The sequence below is a fragment of the Sciurus vulgaris genome, assembly GCF_902686455.1.
Source record: "Sciurus vulgaris genome assembly, chromosome: X".
In the NCBI taxonomy this organism is placed as follows: Eukaryota; Metazoa; Chordata; class Mammalia; order Rodentia; family Sciuridae; genus Sciurus; species Sciurus vulgaris.
Window position 1 is genome coordinate 94,317,115 of NC_136471.1, and position 24,045 is coordinate 94,341,159.

Sequence of the window (24,045 nt, forward strand, 5' to 3'; positions counted from 1 at the left end):
ATACAAAACATAATTAGAAGCTATTTTGAAAATCTATACTCCAACAAAATAGAAAATTTTGAAGGCATCAACAGGTTTGTAGAGACATATGAATTGCCTAAACTGAACGAGGAGGACATAAACAATTTAAATAGACCAATTTCAAGTACTGAAATAGAAGAAGTCATCAAAAGCCTACCAACAAAGAAAAGTTCGGGACCAGATGGGTTCTCAGCTGAGTTCTACAAAACCTTTAAAGAAGAGCTCATTCCAATACTTCTCAAAGTATTCCATAAAATAGAAGAGGAGGGAACCCCCCCAAACTCATTCTATGAAGCCAATATCACCCTGATACCTAAACCAGACAGAGACTCATCAAGGAAAGACAATTTCAGACCAATATCCTTAATGAACATCGATGCAAAAATTCTCAACAAAATTTTAGCAAATCGCATACAAAAACATATTAAAAAGATAGTGCACCATGATCAAGTTGGTTTCATCCCAGGGATGCAAGGTTGGTTCAACATCAGGAAATCAATAAACGTAATTCACCACATTAATAGACTTAAAGTCAAGAATCACATGATTATTTCAATAGATGCAGAAAAAGCATTTGATAAAATACAGCACCCCTTCATGCTCAAAACACTAGAAAAAATAGGGATAGTGGGAACATTCCTTAACATTGTAAAGGCCATTTATGCTAAGCCCATGGCTAATATCATTCTAAATGGTGAAAAACTGAAAGCATTCCCCCTAAAAACTGGAACAAGGCAGGGATGCCCTCTTTCACCACTTCTATTCAACATCGTTCTTGAGACTCTGGCCAGAGCAATTAGACAAACCAAAGAGATTAAAGGGATACGAATTGGGAAAGAAGAACTCAAAGTATCCCTGTTCACTGATGACATGATTATATATTTAGAGGAACCTGGAAATTCCACCAGAAAACTCTTAGAACTCATAAGTGAATTCAGTAAAGTAGCAGGTTACAAGATCAATGCCCATAAATCCAACGCATTTTTATACATAAGTGATGAATCTTCAGAAAGAGAAATTAGGAAAACTACCCCATTCACAATAGCCTCGAAAAAAATAAAATACTTGGGAATCAATCTCACAAAAGAGGTGAAAGACCTCTACAATGAGAACTATACAACACTAAAGAAAGAAATTAAAGAACACCTTAGAAGATGGAAAGATCTTCCATGTTCTTGGATAGGAAGAATTAATATTGTCAAAATGGCCATACTACCTAAAGTGCTATACAAATTCAATACAATTCCAATTAAAATCCCAATGACGTACCTTACAGAAATAGAGCAAGCAATTATGAAATTCATCTGGAAGAATAAGAAACCCAGAATAGCTAAAGCAATCCTTAGCAGGAAGAGTGAAACAGGGGGTATTGCAATACCAGATCTTCAACTCTGCTACACAGCAATAGTAACAAAAACGGCATGGTATTGGTACCAAAATAGAAAGGTAGATCAATGGTACAGAATAGAGGACACGGACACAAACCCAAATAAATACAATTTTCTCATACTAGACAAAGGGGACAAAAATATGCAATGGAGAAAAGATAGCCTCTTCAACAAATGGTGCTGGGAGAATTGGAAATCCATATGCAACAGAATGAAACTAAACCCATATCTCTCACCATGCACGAAACTAAACTCAAAATGGATTAAGGACCTCGGAATCAGACCAGAGACCCTGCAGATTATAGAAGAAAGAGTAGGTCCAAATCTTCACCTTGTTGGTCTAGGATCAGACTTCCTTAACAGGACTCCCATAGCACAAGAAATAAAAGCTAGAATCAACCACTGGGATAGATTCAAACTAAAAAGCTTTCTCTCAGCAAAGGAAACTATCAGCAATGCGAAGAAAGAGCCTACAGAATGGGAGAATATCTTTGCCAATCATACTTCAGATAGAGCACTAATCTCCAGAATCTATAAAGAACTCAAAAAACTTTACTCCAAGAATTCAAATAATCCAGTCGACAAATGGGTAAGGAAATGAATAGACACTTCACAGAAGAAGATCTACAAGCAATCAACAAACATATGGAAAAATGTTCAACATCTCTAGTAATAAGAGAAATGCAAATCAAAACCACCCTAAGATTCCATCTCACCCCAATTAGAATGGCGATTATCAAGAATACGAGCAACAACAGGTGTTGGCGAGGATGTGGGGAAAAAGGTACACTCATACATTGCTGGTGGGGCTGCAAATTAGTGCATCCACTCTGGAAAGCAGTGTGGAGATTCCTTAGAAACTTGGAATGGGCCTGCCATTTGACCCAGCTATCCCACTCCTTCGCCTATACCCAAAGGACTTAAAATCAGCATACTACAGAGACACAGCCACATCAATGTTCATAGCTGCTCAATTCACAATAGCCAGACTGTGGAACCAACCTAGATGCCCTTCAATTGATGAGTGGATAAAGAAACTGTGGTATATATATACAATGGAATATTAGTCAGTCATAAAGAATGATAAAATTATGGCATTTGCAGGCAAATGGATGAAATTGGAGAATATCATGCTAAGTGAGATAAGCCAATCTCAAAAAGCCAAAGGACGAATGATATCGCTAATAAGTGGAGGATGACACATAATGGGGGGGAGGGAAGGGTTAGTGTTAGGGTTAGAGTTAGGGGTAGGGAGGGGGGCAAGTATGGAGGAAGGAAGTACTGTATAGAGGGTAAAGAGGGGTGGGAGGGGTGGGGGGAAGGGAAAAATATCAGAATGAATCAAACAACATTACTGTATGTAAATTTATGATTACACAAATGGTATGCCTTTACGCCATGTACAAACAGAGAAACAACATGTATCCCATTTGTTTACAATAAAAAAAGACACAGTGACTGAATGGATTAAAAAGCAAGACCCACCTATCTGTTGCTTACAAGAAACTCACTTCACTTCACCCCTATGGAAACACATAGACTGAAAGTAAAAGTAAGGAATAAAATATTCCATGCAAAATGGAAACAAAAAGAGAGTAGAAGTGCCCATACTTCTGTCAAATAGACTTTAAATGAAAAGCAGTAAAAAGAGAACAGGTTATTATCTAATGATAAAGGTAACAATTCCACAAGAGGAAAAAATAATTCTAAATATATATGTAGCCAATATGGGAACACACAGTATACAAGATAATATTAGTAGACTTAAAGGGAAAGAGAGACTTCAATACAATAATAGTTGAGGACTTGAACATTCCACTTTCAGCAATAGAAAGATCACCCAGATAGAAAGTTAACAGCAACAACAACAACAACAACAAAAAATTTCAGAGTTAAATTGCACCCTGGACCAAATGGACCCAACAGACCCACCAGACAACTACAGAACATTCCATCAAACATCTGACAAATAAATATTTTCTCATTAGCATATGGAATAGTCTCCAGGATATACAACAGACCACAAAACAAGTTCTAACAATTGTTTTAAATTAAAATCATATTGAGTACATATAGTACAATAAAGCTAGAAATCAATGACAAGAAAAACTTTGAAAATGATACAAATATATGGATATTATTTACTTTTGAACAACCAATGGATCAAAGAAGAAATCAAGAAGGAAAATAAAAAATTTCTTGACAAATGAACAACAGAGACAAATGAAAATAGAGAAACAACACACCAAAATCTTTGGTTATATAGTAAAAGCAGTATTAAGAGGGAAGTTCACAGCAATCAATGCCCACCTCAAGAAAGTAGAAAGAGCAGGGTGTGGTAGAGAATGCCTGTAATCCCAGTGACTCAGGAGGTTGAGGAAGGAGGATCTCAATTCGAAGCCGAGACTCAGCAGTTTAGAAAGGCCCAGGCAAGTTAGCAAGACCCTGTCTCAACATAAATAAAAAAGGCCTGGGGATGTGGTTCAGCAGCAGTGGTTAAGTGAGTTCAATCCCCAGTATTAAAACAAAAGAGAAGAAAAGAAAAGAAAGAAAGAAGGAAGGAAGATCTCAAATATACTTACCATTGTACCTCAAGGAACTTGAAATGCAAGAACAAACCAAACCCATAATTAAATGAATTCAGCAAAGTTGTGGGATACAAAATCAACAGAAAAAATGAGACATTGGAATAGGCAAGTAATTGTTGGTCAAGATCCCCAAAGCATAGGAAATGGAAATGCTAAAAAACAGGCAAATTGGATTACATCAAACTAAAAAACTTCCACACATCAAATGAAACAATGAACAGTAAAGAGATAACCTACAGAATGGGAGAAAATATTTGCAGACTGTATATGTGCCAAGAGGTTATGCAAAATATATAAGGAGCTTCACTCAGTAAAATATTAAAAAATGGACAATAGATCTAAATAGACATTTCTTAAAGACATACAAATGACCAACAGGTGCATGACAAAATGGTCAACATCGTCTTATCAGAGAAATGCAAATACAAACCACAATGAGACATCACTGCACTACAGTAAGAATGGTTATTATAAAAAAGATGAAAGGTAACAAGTGCTGGTGATAAAGGGAAGAGGAGGAATGCTTGCATGCTGTTGGAAGGAATATAAATTAGTACAGCTATAATGGAAAACTGTATGGGGGTTCCTCAAAAAATTAAAAATAGAAAATAAAATTAAAATCCAACTCCTGTATATATATCCAAAACAAATGAACTCAGTATTTCAAAGAGCACTCTGCATTCCCATGTTTATTACACCACTATTAACAATAGCCAAGAAATGGAAATAAGCTATGCGTCCATCAAGAGATTAATGGATAAAGAAAATGCAGTGCAGGCTGAGACAGGAGGATCATGAGTTCAAAGCCAGCCTCAGCCAAAGCAAGGGGCTGAGCAACTCAGTGAGACTCTGTCTTGAAATAAAATACAAAATAGGGCTGGGGGTGTGGCTCAGTGGTTGAGTGCCCCTGAATTCAATCCCCAGTATTCCTCTCCTTGCAAAAAAGAAGCATGAGGGATTCTTCTGGTCTTGACTGCAGAGACAATTACAAAATTCACATATGTGATAAAATAGAATAAGTGCCTATTTACACATGTGATAAAGTAGAATAAAATATATAGTATTATGTATAAGCATCACTTGTGAAGCTTTAAAAAAATACATGTGCCTGGACTATGTCGCCATAATTCTGATTAAGTCTGTGACTGAACCTGGTGTACTCCAGGTTCTGAGATATAGCTAAACTGATAACTACAGCTTAAGGATGGGGGGATAATATATGCATATAGATGTTAACAATGTGTGAGACTGTACTATCACAGGTAATTAGAATTTCTTATTTTGCTATAATATTTTATAATAAATATGTATTTTGTGCTATAACAATATAAAAGGACTTTTTAAATTTCAAAGTCCAATGGTAATTCACTAGTAATTTCTAAGCTGGTAACAATCAGAAATGTTTAGGTTCTATTTCATGTATTTAAGATCTACCCAATTTCTATTCTTAACTAATTTACTAATAATTTCCTTAAGAGGAGAGATGTTTTCATATTTTGTTGATGTCTAAATATACTGTGTCTACCACACTGCTTGTCTGCCACACCCAAGTGAGCCCAAACCACTTTTCTTGCACTTAATAAGCCACATAAAACTCTACTTTTTCTTCTTGATTATGTAGTAAGAATGTGCTCAGCATATGTAGACTATACCTTAAGTTTCCTTGCAAATTCCATTGCAATTCATTCAATTCCATTCATCTGACAAATATTTTTTGACTCCCTATATGTGCCAGGTATTATTCTGGGCTCTCCTTCCTTAGTACAAAATAATAAAGTGTCAATAGTAGTATTTCCTAAATACTCATTCCTCAACAGATGTCTGCCTGTTATGTCTGGTACCACATTGTCCTTCCTATCACCCATTCTACCCAAGCTTGAAAGACCATGCCCTAATCCAAATGACCCTAATCCAAATCACTAGATACACTTCTATAAGACTATGAGAATGACAGAACTACCATACTATCACTGTCTTTTCTAGAAAGTCTCTTCTTACATTGTAGCATTTTTAGAGTACTTAGCATATTCTACTTTGTATTATGCTTACTTGTCTGCATATTTTACCTTGCCCCCTAAATCATAAATTCCTTTAGAGCAGGAACTATAGTTTCTTCAGCTCTAGGAATCCAGTAAAATTTTACCATGTTTTGGCTGGTACTGCTGAATGACTAACTTAGAAAGAGACAGAAGCTCCGTAAGTCAGCAATTTTCAGGCTTACCTGTACCTCCACCAGCCAGTCGATAAGAATGGCCCTCATATCACTGTTGATGTCAGTCTGCCTGTCCATGTATTTAATAAGTATGAACTTTTCCTGGCATCAATGAGAAAGAAATGTTATAAACTCTTCTTATAGTTCAAAATTATAACTCAATTAAACTTCTCTCTCACAGTTCTAACTCATTTTTGACTGATATCAGATAAGGGCAGATCAAAGTATCTTTTTCCAGACAAGTTCCAGTTATCCTTGGGAAATGGACACATATCATATTCAAATGTTAGAAGGAGTATTGAGGAATCCAGGATGAATAAGGAATAATACTCCACCTATGGCTATAGATAAATGCTAAAAAGATTCTGTCCCTTTTTGCAATTCAGTCTAAAGCACAATACAATGTGCTGTAGAGCAGTATGTCTCAAAATTTTACATATGCAGTACTTGAGGATCTGGTAGATCTTCAGATTCTGATTTAGAAGGTCTGGGGTGGGGCTAGGTTTCTGCATTTCTAACAAGATTCCAAGTGAAACTAATAGTTCTGAACCAAGGCTCACACTTTTAAAAAAGCAAAGTTGTCTCTTACTTTCCCTAAGGTATAGACAGTCATTGACTTACAGTGCTTCACTTAATAAATTTCAACTTGATGGTGTAAAAGTCATACACATTAAGTAGAAACTCTACTTCAAATTTTAATTGTGATTTTTCCAGGGATAATAATATGAGGTAAAATTATCTTCCAATACTGGGCAGCAGCAGCAGCAAGTCACAGCTCCCAGTCAGACACATGATCACCAGGGGAAATAATCTATATTCTATAGTGATCTGTGTCTCAGCTAGGATGCTTCAACTTATGATGGGGTTTATATGGATATAACCCCCCTTAAGAGTCAAGAAAAAATATATATACACATATGTGTGTATATACACACTCATGTACTAGAAAAAGCATGGACTCTGAAGTCAGATAATCAATTGTTCTCCACCTATAGAGAGGATAAGATATTCACCCACCCATTTATATACATCCTAATAAAAATTCTAGGTGGTTAATAATCTTGTTCTTGTGTACTCCCTTGAGAGAGACAGAAGAAAATTTGGAATTGATGAATATTAGTAGTAAAGGAGACTGGCAGAATTCAAAGGAAAAAGAAAACTGCACCAGGTTAGAAAGCTTAAACAAAAAGTTGTAATCTAAGAACAAAAACAGTTGTGCTCTCATATGCAATGTCAGAAACATGCCTAGAAAAAAAAAGGAAGGAAAAAGATCTTTTAAAGGATCTCTTAGAGTAATTACCCAGAAATGAACTGCTTGATTATTTTTGTGTCTGAGACTGTCTCCTTCGTACCTAGAGTAGCATGATTATGGTCTTCAAGGTAATCAGATTTTAGTCCCTGTCCCTACTCTACCACATTTCTTTCTATTAGTATAGAAAGACTCTGGACAATTTCCCCTAAATGTAAAAGGGAGATAATAACTACTATAACGAAATTAATGGGAGAATTAAACAAGATAATGTCTATAAATCCCTAAACACAATGTCCAACCCATAGTAAGCTACCAATAGATGGTAGTCATTATTATTGTTGTTTGCATCATTATTATTACCTTCCCTGTCAACTTGTAGGCTGACAAGGAAATGAGGACTAGAAATCATTGCCCACCCCCAGATACCTACACACCTCTCTCTTTTTCATGTAATTGAAGATATCCTTGACATATATCGAATTGAAACTTGGATCACTGAGGTCCTTGTCAACATCTTCTGGTATGGTTATCTATTTGGAAATCATCAAAAAGATATATTAGAAGAAGAAAAAGTCCATGGAAATCTTAGCTCATACCCATCAAGGGCAACTTCTTTCTCCCTACTGAATTCTTATGCTAAGGTTCCTCAAGTCTCATGTATCCTGGGCTATCACAGAGCACCTCTTAACCCGCCAATCCTCATATTGTCCAGTGATCAAGAAATGCCTAGTATATGACTACCATGCCCTAGGAACAAGGTGTCATTTATAAAAGTATACTTGACTCTTTAAGAAAGGCATTCTTAATTTATTATTTTAGCTATGTCATCTGTCTTCTTAAGTACCTTATATGGCCCAATTATTCTTAGTAGACTCTTCCTCCCTTCTACATCTTTACCTAGGTTGTTTTTCCTTTATGAGGTTTACTTCCCCTACTGCATGTTAAATCTCATCCCTTTATTCTTCTAATTTACTTCAAGACCACCTTCCTTGGTATGTCTTGGTGAACTTTCCTCATCTTTGACTGAAGTCCACTGTAATGCTGATTAAAATGACTAAGAAAGGTAATTTCCTGAATGAAATTGCTTATCCAATATTGGAAAGCCCAAGGATATATAGTAAAATATTCCAGATGCTTGTGGATATAAATACTTTGATTGCTTAGGTCTATTAATATGCAAATCAGGAAGTCAAGATAGTCTATAAGGGCCAGGTGTGGTGGCACATGCCTGTAATCCCAGCAGCTTGGGAGGCTGAGGCAGGAGAACTGTGAGTTCAAAGCCCATCTCAGCAATTCAGTGAGGTCCTGAGCAACTTGGCAAGACCCTGTCTCAAAATTTAAAAAAAAGTATAGGTCTGGGGATGTGGCTCAGTGTTTAAGTGATCCAGGGTTCAATCCTTGGTACCAGAAAAAAAAAGATATTCTATCTACAAGGCCAGCTATAAAAGAAAAATGTCAAAGAATTTCAAAAATTTATCCCATATTATGGATAACCTCGAGCTATGAAAACTAAGATGATTCTGCATCACCTATCATTAAATAAAACTAGAAGTAAACCCAAAAAACATCTCCCTTTCCCTAGGGAGAGGATCCTCCTGTAAATTACTACATACAGCTCAACTGCTTAGGCAAGCAAACAAGAAGAAACCTCTTTTAGGCTACGGGTGTTATGGCAGAATATATGCTTTGCATATGCAAGGCACTGTTTCAATCTCCAGCACCAAATAAAACAAAAATCCCTTTTCTAGCAGCTACAAAATACAATGAACACATCACTGAATTTAAGAAAAAAAAAAAAGGCAGATAAATACCTCCTTGTATGTGTTCCCACTCTGAGATGAGAAAGTTCTTTTGGAATCAGGTTCACATGCACTGGACTGGCTGGTGGAACTGGACCCTGCATTGCACGTGTTGGCAGAACTGGACTTATCTGTTCTGGATTCAAGGGCAGTGCTGGATACATGTGGGTTGTTCTTAACTTCAAAGGTCAAGAATGTTTTGGAAAAAGTGTCTTCCTTATGGGTAGAATTTTCTTCCAAAGCCAAGGGATCTTTAAAGGAGAGCTCCTTCCCAGTGGTAGGTTTCTCATCCAGGTCTAATATCTCCTTGAAAAGGAATATCTCATTTGTGGTAGTTTTCTCTTGCAAGGCTAATGGCTCCTTTAAGAGGTCTTCCTTTTCCTCCTTGGCCTTCTCTTGAATGGCTAATGGCTCTTTAGGTATGGCCACCTTCTGAATATTGAGCTTCTCCTGCAAGGCCCAGAGTTCCTTCAGGGTAGCCTCCATCTCAGGGCTGGGATTCTCCTGTGAAGCCAAAGGCTCCATGAAGAGGCCTCCCCCGCCAACTGTGGGTTTCTGTTGCAAAGTCATGGGCCCCTTGAGAATGGCATCCTTCTCAATGCCGGGTTTCTCTTGTAAAACCAAAGATTCCTTGAAGTGAGCCCCTGTGTTAGGGGTGTGCTCCTTGAGAACATCCTGCTTCTTAGTGGTGGAATTCCTCTGCAAGATCAATGGTTTCTTGAGTACAGTCTCCTTCTCAATGCTGGGTTTCTCCTGTACGACCAAGGGCTCCTCCAAAAGAGCTTCCTTCTCTATGTTCAGAAACTCCTGCAAGACCAGTGGCTGCTTAATAAGGAACTTCTCATCACTGGTAATATTCTCATGCAAAGCCAACTGCCCCTGAGCATCAGGCTTCATTAAAGATAATTGCCCCTCTATGCTTGGTGCTGTCTCAGTGGAGGGCTCTTTCTCCAAATCAAAGAGCTTATCGAAAAGGGACTTCTCTTCAGTGATGTTCTTCTCCTGCAAAGCCAACAGGTTTGTTGGGGAGTCCTCTTTGGTACTGGTCTTCTCTTGTAAGACCGAAGCCTTCTGTAAAAGGGAATCATCTTCATTGGTAGGTTTAACATGCAAAGAAAGTGGCTCCTGAAAGAGGAATTTCTTCTCAGTGATAGACTTCTCACTCAAAATAACTGGATCCTTACTATATGATTCTTCTTCAGTGGTAATCTTCTCCTGAAAGGACAATGGCTGCTCTGAGAGAAACACCTCCTGCTGAGTGGTGTGCTTCTCTTTCAGTGCAAATGGCTCCTGGGAGAACTTCTCTTCGGTTGTAGGCTTCTTCTTAAAGGGCAACAGCTTCCTACACAGTGATGGTACTTCAGATGTAGTCTTCTGTAAGACCAATGGCGTCTTTACAAGGAACACCTTTCCCTGAGGGGTTTGCTTCTTCTTTAAAGACAATGGTATCTTGGAAAGGACTGTCTCATTGGTTGTAACCTTTTTGCTAAATGACACTGGCTTAAGAACAATGGAATTATTTTCTTTATCAATTATATCTTGCCCATCTGACCGTTCTTTCCGGAGGGAAACTGAGTAAGTGGTACACTTTTTGTTCCCTACAAGTACATTTTCTTCTTTAAAGGACAATGGTTGCTTAACCAGTGACTTCTCCTCAGAAGTAACCGTTTTCAATACTAGTGGCTTCTTCAAGTGGGACACTGTCCCTTGAGTTATGGGCTGCTGCTTCTTTAAAGGTAAAGTCTTCTTGGCAGGGGTTGCCTCCTCAATGGCATGTTGCTTTGGGAAACTCACAGCCTCCTCAAGAAGTGATTGTTCCTCAGTGGGGGCCTTTTGTGGAATCAATGGCTCCTTAGTGAGTGACTTCTTCTTCTCCAAGGTGACCATCTGAGGCTTCAAGCAGGAGTTCATCTCTGGAGTATTAAACTTCTTATTCAAAGGTGATGGCTTCTTTGTGTATGTTGTCTCTCCGACAGTATGTTTCTTATTAATATAAGAAACTAGCTCCATGGAAGATTTATCTTCATTATTCATATTCTTCTGCAATGCCTGTGGTGTCCTCAAGAGGCCCACAGCCTCTTGAGTAGTATGCTTTTCTTGTAACATAGATGGCTCCTGGGAGCGAGATTCCTGTTCAGTGGTAGACATATTTATAAATGATGATGGCTTTATAATGAGTGACTTCTCTCCAGAGGTGACCTTCTGCAATACTACTGGTTTCTTCACATAGGACAACTTCCCCTGAGTAATGCATTTCCTCTTTAAAAATGGCCTTTTAGTGATAACTGTCTCCTCAGTGGTAAGCTTCTCCTGAAAAGCTGATGACTCCTTGAAAAGGGAATCTTCTTCCAAGTCTATCTTCTCCCACAAGGTCAATGATGTCTTCGAAATGGACACCTCTGGTTCACTGGCACGCTTTTCTTGCAGTGCAGATGGCTTCCAGAAAAGGGACACCTTCTCAGAAGTAGGTTTTCTCTTAAAGGTCAGTGGCTCCTTAGTGAGTGACTTCTCTTCAGTGGTGACCTGCAAAACTAGTGGCTTCATCACATGGGAGATCATTCCTGTAGTGTCATGCTGCTGCTCTTTTAGGGGTAATTGCTTCTTACTGGGAGATGACTCCTCAGTTTTAGGCTTCTTCCTAAAACTCACTGGCTCCATAAGGAAGGAATCTTCTTCATCATCACTGTCCTGGGAAGTCCACAACTCCTCCCAACAAGATTTCTTCCTCTGATATGTGCACTTCTTCTTCTTTAAGGATAAGATCTTCTCACTGATGGCAGCCTCCTCAAGTTTATGTGTCTTCCCCAAAGTCACTGTCTCTATTACAAACTCATCATCGTTGTCATTCTGCCCCAGTAAGGATAATGACTTCTTCGATAGGGACATCTCCCCATAATTTGTGCACTTCTTCAATGATGGCTTATTGATGGTTATCTCCTCAGTAGCAGTTTCCTCTTCTAAAACTAATGACTTGTTGAAGAGAGATGCCTCTTTAGTAGTTGGTGTTTTGAAGTTGGTGGATATGTCCATAATGAGAGGTTTCTCCATAATATTTGGCACAACATTGACAGAAGCTGTTACTGGTGAGATTTCCAACTTACACCTGTAAAGCAAACAATGTCTAAGTAGAATGTAGTTCTTATAGTCCTCACCTGCCTTATCATTTTGTTGCTACATTAATTAAGGTCTGGAAGAAAAAAGGATTTAAACCCCAAGAGACATAGAGTAGAGGGTAAAAAACAATGGGAACCATATCAAATCAAGTAAGCAGCATACTGTACAGTTTCTATGCCTAGTTCTCTACACTTTTCTACAACTTTCCCCTGAAATCCATTTTATGCTGTCTCACATATGATTCATTACTTTTATTTACAAATACTTTTGTTATAATACTTATCACTCTGTATGAGTTTTCTACTTATGTATCAGTCTTCCTCACCAGCTGCATTTATTTGTCTTTCTCTATTAGCACCAAACATCTGGTAAAACATAGGCTCAAATTAGTATCGTTTGAAAGTTAATGAGAGAGGCAGGACTGTAATTAATTTTGGTGGTATCTAATCACATTCCCTTCACCTTGGCTTATTCAGATGACGCTTTTCCAATGAAAGTAATAAAAAAGACCAAAATAGAAATTTGTCACATGTGTCAGATGCAAAGCTTTGTTCTGAATAGCATTTTATGACCAATTAGAGTGACTAACCTAGTGTGACCAAATCACTAGAAGACTAGAAATCAGAATAAGAAAAGAATAATAATTGAAAGTAAATAAAATCATCACTGTACAGGGGAAATAAGTGCCTCTAAAGACTAGATATCATATAACTCCACTTATATGAAACATTCAGAACAGATATATCAATAACAAAAAGTAGATTATGGTTACTGAGGCTGGGATCAGGGGGAGGTGGAGAGGGAGACTGGAAAAGGAAAAGGACTCCTAATAGGCATGGGATTTTTTTTTTTTTGAGGGTAATGAAAAATTCAAAAATCAGATAGTGGTAATAGCTGTAGAACTCTAAGAAATAATAAAAACTACTGCGTTGTAAAAGGTAATTGAGCAATTTAAATAAAAGTGTCTCAAAGGTTCTACCTGACAAGACAGATTGCAGGTCCTTCTTAATGAGAACTTTTAGAGTCAGTCTTCAAATAGAACAAATAAGAACATCCATTCTGTTTGGATATTGACTGCCTGAATTCCAATCCTGGCTCCTCCACTTACTACCTGGGTTACACTAGGTAAGTTTAACTCTCTATACTTCAGTTTTTCCACCTATGAAATGGGGATCATAATAATATCTTCTTCTAGGCTTGTTTTGAATAGCTGATAAATTCATACACTTAAAAACACTTAAAGAAATCATATGAATAATTTCATGCCAATAAGTTAGATAATTTAGATGAAATGGACAAATTCCTAGAAAGATGCAGACTACAAAATCTCATTAAAGAAGAAAATTAAAAATCTGAATAGAACTTTAACAAGTAAAGACCCTGAATTAATCATCAAAAACCTATCCACAAAGACAAGTACAGGCATAGATGGCTTCAATGATGAATTCTATAAAATATTTATAGAATTAATACCAGTTCTTCATGAACTCTCCCAAGAAACAGAAAATGTAGGAAAGTTTTCAATTCACTCTTTTAGTTTTGATTTTTAAAGAATTTGTTTCCTACTCACTCTTTTTTTCTTTCAATTTTTTTTAGTTTTTTTTTTTTTTTTTTGGTAGTTGTAGATGAACAGAATGCCTTTATTTTATTTGGTATGTGGTGCTAAGGATCAAACCCAGTACCTCATGTGTGCTAGGCAAGCACTCTGCCACTGAGCCACACCCCAGTCACACTCTTTAAGACCAGTATTATTCTGATACCCAGAACCACAATGACATCACAAGAAAACTAAAGATTAGTACCTCTTGTGACTATAGATGCAAATATCCTCAACAAACCAAACCCAGCAATGTATAAAGTGTTAAGAAACCTTAACCAAGTAGGACTTATCCCAGGAATTCAAGGTTAGTTTCACATCCAAAATTCAATTCATGTACTACAATATACTAAAGGAATAAAAAAAATTTGATCATTATCAATAAATTAAGAAAAATCATTTGATAAAAATCCTACTCTTTCATAAAAAAATCATTCAACAAACTAGGAATAGGAAGGAATTTCCTTTAGCTAATAAAGGCATCTACAAAAAAATACAAAAGGTAACATCATGGTTAATGATGGTATAATGTGTCCCCATATGATGAGGGAAATGATAAGGAGGCTACATGCCACCTGCCTATAGTTACCACGCAGTAGTCCATTTAGCTATCAATGGATTAATCTGGTGGTAAGATCAGAGCCCTAATCATTGCCTAAAAGTTCCACCTCTGAACCTTGTTGCATGGGTGATAATGCATTCAACACACAAGCTTCTGGGGGGACTTTTCAGATCCAAGTCATAATGAGGGGTTCATACTTCCCAATTTCAAAACATACTACAAAGGTACTATCAAGATAGTGTGGTACTGGCATAATGATTGGTAATGATAGACATATAGGTCATTGGAATAAAACTTAGAGTCCAGATATAAACCCTTACATTTATAGTGAATTGATTTATGACAAGTATGCCAATACAAGGGGAGAAAGATTAGTCTTCTCAGGACTGGGCAAACTGGATATCTCCATGCAAAATAACAACAAAAATTAACTAAAAATAGATCAAAAATCCAATTAAGTGCCAACATCAGGTCAAATATTTATATAACCCCATGAATTGCATTTCAGCAGGAAACCAAGTAGGGATAAATGTTAATTTTCTGGTTTGATTTCTTTCTGCTGGGTAATTAGCAAAGAGTTCTATGCACACAGCAGGTTAATTTTCTGGAGTTCCCAACCTTTTATTTTTTGTTGTTAGGAGAATACTGGGGATTGAACTCAGAAGTGTGCTTTATTACTGACCCATATCTCCAAGCCCTTTTTATTTCTTGTTTTGAGGCAGGGTCTCATTAAGTTGCTTAGGGTCTCACTAAATTTCTGGGGCTGACCTTGAACTTGTAATCCTCCTGCTATAGCCTCCCAAGAGGCACTATTACAGATTGTGTAGCACCACACTCAGATCCCAACCTTTTTATCTTACTCACTGGAACCTACACATAGCCCTGCTATAGCCATCTACCTAATCTATTCAAATGCAGATTGGAAAAAGAAATTCTAAAGAAGCAATTCCCACTAGAATAAAGAAAGAATATTGAAAGGTCTCATTCTCTACTTTCTAAGTCTTCTTCCAGTAAAAGTTTTCCCAGGAGTGGGCTAGGGATATGGCTCAGTTTTAGAGTGCTTGCTTACCATTCATGAGGCCCTGGGTTTTATTCCCAGCACCACAAAGAAGTTTTCCCAGAAGCAAAATCTTTCCCATCTTAGATGGTTAATGCTCATCTCTACTTGTAGAACATGTGAACAGTTATCTGTAACAGTTGGAAGATACCTGTATTTGGCCTATGGAGATAGTAATTTCTCTTAAGTAACAAGGGGTAAATTACACTCAAAGCTTCTGATGGGATAAGCAGACTGGTCAACCATCAGTTATATGCTGAGGGTCCCTGAAAAGTTAAGTTGCCTTCACACTCCCATGCACAGACAAGCTCAAATCAGGACTGAATTACCAAAAGAGAGACATGATTAACATAAGGTCTTTTGGCAAATTTCTCAATGATAACAACTTTCTATATGTTCACACACTATGAAAGAGAGAGAGAAGTAGCCTATAATTCTTCAGCAACCATAGCTCAGCCCACCTCACCACCCAGGGTAAATGTGGTAGTCACCACTGTGGCTCACTAAATGTATTCTTAGGGAAGACAAAAGGATGTCGCACTCTTTTCCCATCCAAAAAAAATACCATCTGAGACCCCTCTTACCTATTCATTTTTATCTCCTTGTTTTTAGCTAATCCATAAGCACGTCTGTTCTTGTTTATATTCTTGGAAACATCTTTTACAATCTCCTTACTGGCTTCCTTCTTGGACTTTGCAAGTTGACTTTGAGAAGCCTATAAAAATAGGGGAGGAGAAGAAAGGAAAGTGAAAAGTACCACAACTTACCCCCATATGTGGTTCTTATGAGAAAGTCTGAACCCACATCTCCATCCTGACCAATTGTGTGTTCCCGAGAGTGAGAATCCAAATATCTTACAATCAATAACAGTGAAAGTCAGCAGAAAAAAAAAGTATAAAGTACTAGTATATATTAGCTAAGTAGAATCCCTAAGTGCTGCTATTCCAAAGGATATGAGATATAATTCTGATCTCCATGCCAGGTATATTGACTGGCAAATAACTGAAAATAAGTTTTGTTAATATCACATTCCACTTTGGTCTGAAAAAGATGTTCAAATGGAATATGACTGGATTTTCTGTCTGGATATGCCAAGATCAACTAATTTTGGGGGATAGACCTCTAACACAATACTACCTTTGATAAAATTATTCTGTCTCTTTTAGTGACATTTATTTAACATGGGACTCTCAGGAATTTGATCAGATTCTAATCCTGACAAACTCTATTAAACAATAGGAAAAATTATGGAATTATCAATAATGTCATAAAAAATAAATTTAAAAATTATAGCTTTTAAGCGAAACAAATGAACCTAATTTGAATAAATATTACAATCACATTAAAGGAAAAAAGAAAACCTAAGATAAGACAACAAACAACCAATCCAAGTATCTTATAAACACAGTATTGAACTATTTACCCTCAAAGTATACATTCTCAATCAAGATTGGTTTGTTGGGGAATGGATATAACAAATAAATCTGAAACTTTTTAGTGGGGTCTTTTTATCATAGGAGTATAAATGAAATAATTTTGGAACTCTTGATTATATTATAATATTGACTAATCAGGTTGATATTCTTAGAAACCCAGGTTTACAGTAGAAGAAGGAACATATAAATAGGAATCAGGGAATACAAGAAAGAATCTGTGCATTAGAATTGGAGCTGTGAAAATTCATGAATTCTCAAAATAGGTATGTGTGTATGTCTGTGTATATAGATAAATGTATGCCTAAGTCACATATGTGTGGGTTTTTGTGTTGTTTTAGGCAGTTTTTCCACCTCTGTGACCAAAAGACCTGGCATTAAAAACAAACATCAATAACAAAGAGAAGGCAAAGTTCATTTAGGTCTCACATTTCCAGAGGTCTCACTCCATAGAAGTTTGTTGCTCTGGGTCCAAGGTGAGGCAGAACACCATGGCAGAAGGGTGTGGAGGAGGAAAGCAGCACAGGACATGACAATCAGGAAGCAGAGAGAGAGCTCTGCTCACCAGGGAAAAAAATAAACCCCAAAGGCATGGACAAAATATAAATGCCAAAGACATTCCCCCAGTGACCTACCTCCCCCAGCTACACCCTTCTTGCCTACAGTTACTGCCCAGTTAATCCATATTAATGGATTAATGCACTGATTAAGTCAAAGCTCTCATAACCTAATCATTTTACCTATAAACTTTCTTGCATTGTCTCACACGTGAGCTTTTGGGAGATACCACATATCCAAACCATAGCACATGTACAGAAATTTCTTACCTCTATGTTCTGGAAGAGCAGAAAAAGCAAATACCCCAGTAACACACCTAGTACTGAGACCTTGGTATCTAATATCACTTCCATTGAGAGAAACCAGAACTCTTAGGAAGAATGGTTTGCTATAGAGCTGGGGACACAGCTGGCATAAGATGAGCCTGGAATATTTTTTTATGTTAGAAATAAAATGCTCAAAAAATACTGAAAGCATGTCACAAGGACACAGTAATATTGCAGGGACTCTTAGTGGACAAACCTGGGATAATTTGAGCACTAAAATAAACTATAATAGCGAACAATGAACCACTAAATACCACAGGAATTGATGAACCCACACCAATAATTACAGGGAAGAAGGGAAGGCTGAAGCTTGTAGGAGAATGCCAGGGAAAGACTGGTAAATGAGGAGTGAGTGCTAGAGTTAGAAAAAATCATCATAAAGACTAATTTAGGCATAAATCATCAATGGATGCTGTCCCACCTAGGGGACATTTTGATGAAGAGCAAATTATTTGCAAGCTCTTAAGAATATGTCCTACAGACTACTTATTAGTTGCAAGACGAAAAAAATAAACAATAATTATGCAGGGGAGAAATCAGGCAACAGTTTAACCAGGTGATGAAAATAACATTTACCAGCTGGTCACAGTAGTGCATGCCTATAATTGCAGCTACTCAGAGGGATAAGGCAATGGGGATTGCAAGTTTGAGGCCAGCCTGAGAAATGTAGAGAGTCCCTATCTCAAACAAAAATAAAAAGGGCTTGGGATGTAGCTCAATGGTAGACTATCACTAGTTTCAATTCCCAGTACCACAAAAATAAATAAACAGCATTACCAATGAGAGACCAGTAGGCAGCATGTGCCTTCAACTGTGATCCTACAAGGACAGTGCATCACCTGCACACATTTTAGTCAAGAATGTATAACATTAATCTAATCACAAGAAAAAAAAAATCAGACAAATACAAAATAAGGACTGCTTTTTTTTTTTTAAGAGGGGGAGTTGTGTGCGACTGTATCCTTCATAAGTGGTAATATCATTAAAGACAAAGTTTATGGAAATGTTCCAGATAAGAGGTTAAACACAAAGTAAGTAAATGCAATATGTGATCCTAGACTCAATCCTTTACTGGAGGGGGAAAATGTCATAAAGGACAATTGTTGGCCAACTGACAAAACTGGAATATGCATGATTGATTACATAAAAGTGCTGTATGGGGATTTTTCAAGATGGCGGACTAGAGGGTGGCTGCATTTCATGTTGCTCCAGGACTCAGGATTCAAGAAGAGGAGATACTGAGAGAGTTGGAACCAACTCAAAGCCGACGGGTGAGTCTCTCCCGTTGGAGAGGTGTCCTGGATGGGGCGGTAGTCCCGGAACACAGGGAACTTTGTGAAGTAGAGTTGCCCAACAAGACACCCCTCCCCCCACTGGAGCGGTGAACTCAGACAACTGGGAGCATCGTAGAGGAGGCCACTCAGCACAGCGCTTGGACTCAGAGCAACCCGCCGGGGCTCCGGGTGGCTGCCCAGAGGAGGAGCTGCGCGGTGAGCTGTTTGGACTCAGAGCGACCGCTCCTGAACACCGGGGACTGCCAGGAGGAGGAGGAGGAGCACAGCGGGTCGCTTGGACTCGGAGCGGCTGCACCAGAGCTCTGGGCGGCTGCCCGGAGGAGGAGGAGGAGGTGGAGGAGGAGGAGCGGGAGGAGGAGCACGGCGGGTCACTTGGACTCAGACTGACTGCACCAGGGCTACGGGCGGCTGTCGGGAGGAGGAGGTGCCCAGTGAATTGCTTGGACTCGTGGCAAACGCACTGGAATTCTGGGCGGCTGCCTGGAGGAGGAGGAGGTGCACAGCGGGTCACTTGGACTCAGAGCAACTGTACAGGGCTCCAGGTGGCTGCTCAGGGGAGGGGCCGCATAGCCAGGTGATTAGGTGCAGAGTAGGGTCCCAGGACCTAGGCGGCTTCTTGGTGGAAAAGCCGCATAGACACAAGCTGAGGGGTGGAGTGAAGATTTCAGGACTGTGGGCAGCTTCTCTGAGGAGGGGCAGCCTACGGAGACTCGTCTGCGAAGGGTGAGGATCCCAGGCCCAGGAGGTAAGTCTGGGACCCTGGGAACGTTGCAGAGGAAGGCTGCCCAGCCCAGGCGGTAATTGTGGATTGAGGGGAAACTCTAGGAGGGGAACTGACCAGCGAGACCACCCCTCCGGGTGAGTCTTCACTGCCGGGTGAGGGTTTCCCACAAGGACGGTAAAACCAGAGACACAGGCCCAAACAGGCCTCGCCTCAGCCTGCAGCCTAGTTCTCCTTTGGATGACCATTGGTCAACAAGTGGCGGCACCTCTGCCCACTAGCAGGGAATATACCCCACCTGAAGGCCACCACCCCTAGAGAGGCAGCTTCCTTGTGGAGCACCACATTATCAACTTCCTCCAAGACTTCAGGCTACTGAAGGCTAAGACAGGATATACTAGAAATCTTCAGGGACATTATAAGTCAATAGAGGAAATCTGCAATAACTCAGCAGTCCACTGATACCTGAACAATAAGAGAAAACGAGGGAAGAAAATGCCTCTAACAAATCTAGATGTTACATCAATAAAACCCAATGACAGCATGGCAGAAGAAATGACAGAAAGGGAGTTCAGAATGTACATAATTAAAATGATCAGGGAAGCAAAGGATGAGATGAAAGAGCAAATGCAGGCATTGAATGAGCGTACCAATCGACATTTAAAAGAGCAAATACAGGAAGCAAGAGATCATTTCAATAAAGAGTTAGAGATATTGAAAAAAAAACAAACAGAAATCCTTGAAATGAAGGAAACAATAAACCAAATTAAGAACTCCTTAGAAAGTATAACCAATAGGATAGAACACCTGGAAGACAGAACCTCAGATGTTGAAGACAAAATATTTAACCTTGAAAACAAAGTTGAACAAACAGAGAAGATGGTAAGAAATCATGAACAGAATCTACAAGAACTATGGGATATCATGAAAAGGCCAAATTTAAGAATTATTGGGATTGAGGAAGGCTTAGAGACACAAATCAAAGGAATCAACAATCTATTCAATGAAATAATATCAGAAAATTTTCCAAATCTGAAGAATGAAATGGAAAACCAAGTACAAGAGGCTTATAGGACTCCAGATACACAAAATTACAACAGACCCACACCAAGGCACATTATAATGGAAATACCTAACATACAAAATAAAGACAGAATTTTACAGGCTGTGAGAGAAAAGAATCAAATTACATTCAGGGGGAAATGAATACAGATATCAGCAGATTTTTCAATTCAGACCCTAAAAGCTAGAAGGGCCTGGAACAACATTTTTCAAGCTCTAAAAGAAAATGGATGCCAACCAAGAATCTTATACCCAGCAAAACTTACCTTCAAAATTGACGATGAAATAAAATCCTTCCATGATAAACAAAAGCTAAAAGAATTTACAAAAAGAAAGCCAGCATTACAAAACATTCTCAGTAAAATATTCCATGAGGAAGAGATGAAAAACAAAGGAGCAAATCAGCAAAGGGAGGAAATATCCTAAAGGAATTGTCAAACAAAGGAGGAACCAAGTCATGTCAAAAAAATAAAAAAATTAAAAAATGAGCCAAATGATAGGGAATACAAATCATATCTCAATAATAACCCTGAATATTTATGGCCTGAACTCATAAATCAAAAGACATAGACTGGAAGATTGGATTAAAAAGAAAGATCCAACAATATGTTCCCTGCAAGAGACTCGCCTCATAGAAAGAGATACCCATATACTAAAGGTGAAAGGATGGGGAAAAATATACCATGCACATGGACTCAGCAAAAAAGCTGGGTTATCCATCCTCATTTCCGATAATGTGGACTTCAAGCCAAAGTTAGTCAGAAGGGATAAAGAAGGACATTTCATACTGCTTAAGGGAAGCATGTATCAGCAAGACATAACAATCATAAATATCTATGCCCCAAACAGTGGCTCATCCATGTATGTCAAGCAAATCCTTCTCAATTCCAGAAAACAAATAGACCATAACACAATAATACAAGGTGATTTTAACATGCCTCTCTCACCAAAGGGCAGATCTTCCAAACAAAAATTGAACAAAGAAACCATAGATCTCAATAACACAATCAATAATTAAGACATAACGGACATTTATAGACTATACCATCCAACCAAGAGCAAATACACTTTCTTCTCAGCAGCACATGGATCCTTCTCTAAAATAGACTATATATTATGCCACAAAGCTAATGTTAGCAAGTACAAGAAGATAGAGACACTACCTTGTATTCTATCAGATCATAATGGATTGAAGTTAGAAATAAATGAAAGAGTGAAAAACAGAAACTACTCCAACACCTAGGGATTAAACAATATGCTATTATATGATGAATGGATAACAGAAGATATTAGGAAGGAAATTAAAAAATTCTTAGAGGTAAATGAGAACAAAGAAACATCATATCAAAAATCTCTGGGACACTATGAAAGCAGTACTGAGAGGAAAATTTATTTCATGGAGTGCATTCAATAAAAGAAGTAAAACTCAACAAATAAATGACGTAACACTACAGCTCAAAGCCCTAGAAAAAGAAGAGCAGACCAACACCAAAAGTAGTAGAAGACAGGAAATAGTTAAACTCAGAGCTGAAATCAACGAAACTGAAACAAAAGAAACAATACAAAAATTGATAAAATAAATAGTTGGTTCTTTGAAAAAATAAACACAATTGATAAACCCTTAGCCACACCAACAAAGAGAAGACGAGAGAAAACCCAAATCACTAAAATTCGGAATGAACAAGGAAATATCACAACGGACACGATTGAAATACAAAACATAATTAGAAGCTATTTTGAAAATCTCTACTCCAACAAAATAGAAAATTTTGAAGACATCAACAGGTTTCTAGAGACATATGAATTGCCTAAACTGAACGAGGAGGCCATATACAATGTAAATAGACCAATTTCAAGTAATGAAATAGAAGAGGTCATCAAAAGTCTACCAACAAAGAAAAGTTCGGGACCAGATGGGTTCTCAGCCAAGTTCTACAATACCTTTAAAGAAGAGCTCATTCCAATACTTCTCAAAGTATTCCATGAAATAGAAGAGGAGGGAACCCTCCCAAACTCATTCTAGGAAGCCAATATTACCCTGATACCTAAACCAGACAGAGACTCATCAAGGAAAGAAAATTTCAGACCAATATCCTTAATGAACATTGATGCAAAATTCCTCAAAAAAATTTTAGCAAATCACATACAAAAACATTGAAAAGATAGTGCACCATGATCTAGTGGGTTTCATCCCAGGGATGCAAGTTGGTTCAACATCAGGAAATCAATAAATGTAATTCACCATATCAACAGACTTAAAGTCAACAATCACATGATTATTTCAATAGATGCAGAAAAAGCATTTGATAAAATATAGCATCCCTTAATGCTGAAAACACTAGAAAAAACAGAGATAGTGGGAACATTCCTTAACATTGTAAAGGCCATCTATGCTAAGCCCATGGCAAATATCATTCTAAATGGTGAAAAACTGAAAGCATTCCCCCTAAAAACTGGAACAAGGCAGGGATGCTCCCTTTCACCATTTTTATTCAATATCGTCCTTGAAACTCTAGCCAGAGGAATTAGACAGACCAAAGAAATTAAAGGGATATGAATATGAAAAGAAGAACTCAAACTATCCCTATTTGCTGATGATACGATTATATACTTAGAGGAACCAGGAAATTCCACAAGAAAACTTTTAGAACTCATAAGTGAATGCAGTAAAGTAGCAGGATATAAGGTCAATGCTCATAAATCTAATGCATTTGTATACATAAGTGATGAATCTTTGGAAAGAAAAATTAGGAAAACTACCCTATTCACAATAGTTTCGAAAAAAATAAAATACTTGGGAATCAATCTAACAAAAGAGGTGAAAGACCTCTACAATGAGAACTACAGAACACTAAAGAAATAGCCATACTACCAAAAGTGCTATACAGATTCAATGAAATTCCAACTAAAATCCCAATGACGTACCTTACAGAAATAGAGCAAGCAATCATGAAATTCATCTGCAAGAATAAGAAACCCAGAATAGCTAAAGCAATCCTCACAGGAAAAATGAAGCTGGGGGAATCGCAATACCAGAACTTCAACTATACTACAAAGCAA

At 37.9% G+C, this 24,045-nt stretch overlaps 1 protein-coding gene across 3 annotated transcripts in view; it reads right to left on the reverse strand.

Moving 5' to 3' along the window:
* CCNB3 (cyclin B3) overlaps positions 1-24,045 on the reverse strand; it is a 69,011-nt gene that overhangs the window by 24,332 nt on the left and 20,634 nt on the right. For all 3 annotated transcript variants that reach the window (XM_079124532.1, XM_079124530.1, XM_079124531.1), the window contains exons 4-7: positions 16,175-16,305; positions 9,273-12,363; positions 7,896-7,991; positions 6,219-6,311 (exon numbers count right to left, since the gene is read on the reverse strand). In XM_079124532.1, the coding sequence (XP_078980658.1) occupies positions 6,219-6,311; positions 7,896-7,991; positions 9,273-12,363; positions 16,175-16,305 (3,411 nt within the window). The remainder of the gene's footprint in view (positions 1-6,218; positions 6,312-7,895; positions 7,992-9,272; positions 12,364-16,174; positions 16,306-24,045) is intronic.